At 42.9% G+C, this 6,220-nt stretch overlaps 1 protein-coding gene across 1 annotated transcript in view; it reads right to left on the bottom strand.

Moving 5' to 3' along the window:
* Window positions 1-2,997: 2,997 nt before the first annotated feature.
* The window catches only part of LOC121553670 (capping protein inhibiting regulator of actin dynamics), a 52,061-nt gene continuing 48,838 nt past the window's right edge, over window positions 2,998-6,220 (bottom strand). Inside the window, exon 6 of the mRNA XM_045219326.1 lies at window positions 2,998-5,042. Within this exon, the coding sequence (XP_045075261.1) occupies window positions 4,950-5,042 (93 nt within the window). The 3' untranslated portion in view covers window positions 2,998-4,949. The remainder of the gene's footprint in view (window positions 5,043-6,220) is intronic.

Below are 6,220 nucleotides of genomic sequence, written 5' to 3' on the forward strand. Positions count from 1 at the left end.
TGTCCTGGTCTCCTTTAAAGGCTCATCAAAGACAACCAGGCCTCGTAGGAGTAACTGTCATTCTCTCTTCACGTTCAAAAACGCCTAGGGACACACACACACACACACACACACACTGACAGGGCAGGCTAGGCTGTTTGACAGGACACACCCATATCTGAACACATCTGTGTAAACGGATCCTCCACACATCCATCACACCCTCCCCCCTCTACCCCCCCTCCTCCCTCACCCCTCACCCCTCCACCCTCACCCCTTAATACATCTCCTATTATGAATACATCTCCTATTAAGAATACATCTCCTACATCTCCTACCATATAACTGCTGCAGAGTAAAACAGCTCCTGTCCCAGAACGACACTCTCCTCACTATGAGACTCCTGGAATCTCTCTAGCCTCTATGATGTCTGGCTGCTTTCTACTGTGGAGATTCATTCATCTCCTCACTATGAGACTCCTGGAATCTCTCTAGCCTCTATGATGTCTGGCTGCTTTCTACTGTGGAGATTCATTCATCTCCTCACTATGAGACTCCTGGAATCTCTCTAGCCTCTATGATGTCTGGCTGCTTTCTACTGTGGAGATTCATTCATCTCCTCACTATGAGACTCCTGGAATCTCTCTAGCCTCTATGATGTCTGGCTGCTTTCTACTGTGGAGATTCATTCATCTCCTCACTATGAGACTCCTGGAATCTCTCTAGCCTCTATGATGTCTGGCTGCTTTCTACTGTGGAGATTCATTCATCTCCCCTCACTATGAGACTCCTGGAATCTCTCTAGCCTCTATGATGTCTGGCTGCTTTCTACTGTGGAGATTCATTCATCTCCTCACTATGAGACTCCTGGAATCTCTCTAGCCTCTATGATGTCTGGCTGCTTTCTACTGTGGAGATTCATTCATCTCCTCACTATGAGACTCCTGGAATCTCTCTAGCCTCTATGATGTCTGGCTGCTTTCTACTGTGGAGATTCATTCATCTCCTCACTATGAGACTCCTGGAATCTCTCTAGCCTCTATGATGTCTGGCTGCTTTCTACTGTGGAGATTCATTCATCTCCTCACTATGAGACTCCTGGAATCTCTCTAGCCTCTATGATGTCTGGCTGCTTTCTACTGTGGAGATTCATTCATCTCCTCACTATGAGACTCCTGGAATCTCTCTAGCCTCTATGATGTCTGGCTGCTTTCTACTGTGGAGATTCATTCATCTCCTCACTATGAGACTCCTGGAATCTCTCTAGCCTCTATGATGTCTGGCTGCTTTCTACTGTGGAGATTCATTCATCTCCTCACTATGAGACTCCTGGAATCTCTCTAGCCTCTATGATGTCTGGCTGCTTTCTACTGTGGAGATTCATTCATCTCCTCACTATGAGACTCCTGGAATCTCTCTAGCCTCTATGATGTCTGGCTGCTTTCTACTGTGGAGATTCATTCATCTCCTCACTATGAGACTCCTGGAATCTCTCTAGCCTCTATGATGTCTGGCTGCTTTCTACTGTGGAGATTCATTCATCTCCTCACTATGAGACTCCTGGAATCTCTCTAGCCTCTATGATGTCTGGCTGCTTTCTACTGTGGAGATTCATTCATCTCCTCACTATGAGACTCCTGGAATCTCTCTAGCCTCTATGATGTCTGGCTGCTTTCTACTGTGGAGATTCATTCATCTCCTCACTATGAGACTCCTGGAATCTCTCTAGCCTCTATGATGTCTGGCTGCTTTCTACTGTGGAGATTCATTCATCTCCTCACTATGAGACTCCTGGAATCTCTCTAGCCTCTATGATGTCTGGCTGCTTTCTACTGTGGAGATTCATTCATCTCCTCACTATGAGACTCCTGGAATCTCTCTAGCCTCTATGATGTCTGGCTGCTTTCTACTGTGGAGATTCATTCATCTCCTCACTATGAGACTCCTGGAATCTCTCTAGCCTCTATGATGTCTGGCTGCTTTCTACTGTGGAGATTCATTCATCTCCTCACTATGAGACTCCTGGAATCTCTCTAGCCTCTATGATGTCTGGCTGCTTTCTACTGTGGAGATTCATTCATCTCCTCACTATGAGACTCCTGGAATCTCTCTAGCCTCTATGATGTCTGGCTGCTTTCTACTGTGGAGATTCATTCATCTCCTCACTATGAGACTCCTGGAATCTCTCTAGCCTCTATGATGTCTGGCTGCTTTCTACTGTGGAGATTCATTCATCTCCTCACTATGAGACTCCTGGAATCTCTCTAGCCTCTATGATGTCTGGCTGCTTTTCTACTGTGGAGATTCATTCATCTCCTCACTATGAGACTCCTGGAATCTCTCTAGCCTCTATGATGTCTGGCTGCTTTCTACTGTGGAGATTCATTCATCTCCTCACTATGAGACTCCTGGAATCTCTCTAGCCTCTATGATGTCTGGCTGCTTTCTACTGTGGAGATTCATTCATCTCCTCACTATGAGACTCCTGGAATCTCTCTAGCCTCTATGATGTCTGGCTGCTTTCTACTGTGGAGATTCATTCATCTCCTCACTATGAGACTCCTGGAATCTCTCTAGCCTCTATGATGTCTGGCTGCTTTCTACTGTGGAGATTCAGCTGGTTTCTACTCTACTGGTTTCTAACTATGTGGAGATTCAGCTGGTTTCTACTCTACTGGTTTCTAACTATGTGGAGATTCAGCTGGTTTCTACTCTACTGGTTTCTAACTATGTGGAGATTCAGCTGGTTTCTACTCTACTGGTTTCTAACTATGTGGAGATTCAGCTGGTTTCTACTCTACTGGTTTCTAACTATGTGGAGATTCAGCTGGTTTCTACTCTACTGGTTTCTAACTGTGGAGATTCAGCTGGTTTCTACTCTACTGGTTTCTAACTGTGGAGATTCAGCTGGTTTCTACTCTACTGGTTTCTAACTGTGGAGATTCAGCTGGTTTCTACTCTACTGGTTTCTAACTATGTGGAGATTCAGCTGGTTTCTACTCTACTGGTTTCTATCTATGTGGAGATTCAGCTGGTTTCTACTCTACTGGTTTCTAACTATGTGGAGATTCAGCTGGTTTCTACTCTACTGGTTTCTAACTATGTGGAGATTCAGCTGGTTTCTACTCTACTGGTTTCTAACTATGTGGAGATTCAGCTGGTTTCTACTCTACTGGTTTCTAACTATGTGGAGATTCAGCTGGTTTCTACTCTACTGGTTTCTAACTATGTGGAGATTCAGCTGGTTTCTAATCTACTGGTTTCTAACTATGTGGAGATTCAGCTGGTTTCTACTCTACTGGTTTCTAACTATGTGGAGATTCAGCTGGTTTCTACTCTACTGGTTTCTAACTATGTGGAGATTCAGCTGGTTTCTACTCTACTGGTTTCTAACTATGTGGAGATTCAGCTGGTTTCTACTCTACTGGTTTCTAACTATGTGGAGATTCAGCTGGTTTCTACTCTACTGGTTTCTAACTATGTGGAGATTCAGCTGGTTTCTACTCTACTGGTTTCTAACTATGTGGAGATTCAGCTGGTTTCTACTCTACTGGTTTCTAACTATGTGGAGATTCAGCTGGTTTCTACTCTACTGGTTTCTAACTATGGAGATTCAGCTGGTTTCTACTCTACTGGTTTCTAACTATGTGGAGATTCAGCTGGTTTCTACTCTACTGGTTTCTAACTATGTGGAGATTCAGCTGGTTTCTACTCTACTGGTTTCTAACTGTGGAGATTCAGCTGGTTTCTACTCTACTGGTTTCTAACTGTGGAGATTCAGCTGGTTTCTACTCTACTGGTTTCTAACTATGTGGAGATTCAGCTGGTTTCTACTCTACTGGTTTCTAACTGTGAGGAGATTCAGCTGGTTTCTACTCTACTGGTTTCTAACTGTGAGGAGATTCAGCTGGTTTCTACTCTACTGGTTTCTAGCTATGTGGAGATTCAGCTGGTTTCTACTCTACTGGTTTCTAACTGTGGAGATTCAGCTGGTTTCTACTCTACTGGTTTCTAACTGTGGAGATTCAGCTGGTTTCTACTCTACTGGTTTCTAACTGTGAGGAGATTCAGCTGGTTTCTACTCTGCTAGTTTCTAACTGTGAGGAGATTCAGCTGGTTTCTACTCTGCTAGTTTCTAACTGTGAGGAGATTCAGCTGGTTTCTACTCTACTGGTTTCTAACTATGTGGAGATTCAGCTGGTTTCTACTCTACTGGTTTCTAACTGTGGAGATTCAGCTGGTTTCTACTCTACTGGTTTCTAACTGTGAGGAGATTCAGCTGGTTTCTACTCTGCTAGTTTCTAACTGTGAGGAGATTCAGCTGGTTTCTACTCTACTGGTTTATATCTATACAGACTAGATCACTATGTAGAGAGATGACTATAGATCTATACAGACTAGATCACTCTGTAGAGAGATGACTATAGATCTATACAGACTAGATCACTATGTAGAGAGATGACTATAGATCTATACAGACTAGATCACTATGTAGACTGAACAGCAGACAGGTGGAGAGAGATGACTATATATCTATACAGACTAGATCACTCTGTAGAGAGATGACTATAGATCTATACAGACTAGATCACTCTGTAGACTGAACAGCAGACAGGTGGAGAGAGATGACTATAGATCTATACAGACTAGATCACTCTGTAGAGAGATGACTATAGATCTATACAGACTAGATCACTCTGTAGAGAGATGACTATAGATCTATACAGACTAGATCACTATGTAGACTGAACAGCAGACAGGTGGAGAGAGATGACTATAGATCTATACAGACTAGATCACTCTGTAGAGAGATGACTATAGATCTATACAGACTAGATCACTCTGTAGACTGAACAGAAGACAGGTGTTAGTGGAGAGAGTTAACTATAGATATATACTGACAAGAAGAGACCGGTTGTCTGTGAACTGGTTGTGAAATGGGTCTTTCCTGTGGATCTATGTTGTGTTGTCTAGATCCTGGTAAGCAGCTGGTCCAGGGCTTGGCTGGACTCAGAGTCTGTCTGGAGGGACATCTCCTCTACAAGCACCTTCCTCTGGAAGTCCTGCAGGGAGAGAGACAACATCACACACGCCCAGATCACATCACGTCAGTGAATCTCTGCTACTCCTGAACCACAGTGTTGATAAATGGTGGCAGTCTCTGTACCCTGAACAATAGGTTGGGTTCTGATACATGGACCCTCAATGACCATGTTTCAAACATTAGAAGATATGTGTTTCTGGAACTCCTAAAGCTGTTCTTTGCCGTTAAACTGAGCTGTGTCCATGTTTCAAACATTAGAAGATATGTGTTTCTGGAACTCCTAAAGCTGTTCTTTGCCGTTAAACTGAGCTGTGTCCATGTTTCAAACATTAGAAGATATGTGTTTCTAGAACTCCTAAAGCTGTTCTTTGCCGTTAAACTGAGCTGTGTCCATGTTTCAAACATTAGAAGATATGTGTTTGTGGAACTCCTAAAGCTGTTCTTTGACGTTAAACTGAGCTGTGTCCATGTTTCAAACATTAGAAGATATGTGTTTCTGGAACTCCTAAAGCTGTTCTTTGCCATTAAACTGAGCTGTGTCCATGTTTCAAACATTAGAAGATATGTGTTTCTGGAACTCCTAAAGCTGTTCTTTGCCGTTAAACTGAGCTGTGTCCATGTTTCAAACATTAGAAGATATGTGTTTCTGGAACTCCTAAAGCTGTTCTTTGCCGTTAAACTGAGCTGTGTCCATGTTTCAAACATTAGAAGATATGTGTTTCTGGAACTCCTAAAGCTGTTCTTTGACGTTAAACTGAGCTGTGTCCATGTTTCAAACATTAGAAGATATGTGTTTGTGGAACTCCTAAAGCTGTTCTTTGACGTTAAACTGAGCTGTGTCCATGTTTCAAACATTAGAAGATATGTGTTTCTGGAACTCCTAAAGCTGTTCTTTGCCGTTAAACTGAGCTGTGTCCATGTTTCAAACATTAGAAGATATGTGTTTGTGGAACTCCTAAAGCTGTTCTTTGCCGTTAAACTGAGCTGTGTCCATGTTTCAAACATTAGAAGATATGTGTTTCTGGAACTCCTAAAGCTGTTCTTTGCCGTTAAACTGAGCTGTGTCCATGTTTCAAACATTAGAAGATATGTGTTTCTGGAATTCCTAAAGCTGTTCTTTGCCGTTAAACTGAGCTGTGTCCATGTTTCAAACATTAGAAGATATGTGTTTGTGGAACTCCTAAAGCTGTTCTTTGC

Source organism: Coregonus clupeaformis, unplaced genomic scaffold (assembly GCF_020615455.1).
Source record: "Coregonus clupeaformis isolate EN_2021a unplaced genomic scaffold, ASM2061545v1 scaf2272, whole genome shotgun sequence".
Lineage (NCBI taxonomy): Eukaryota > Metazoa > Chordata > Actinopteri > Salmoniformes > Salmonidae > Coregonus > Coregonus clupeaformis.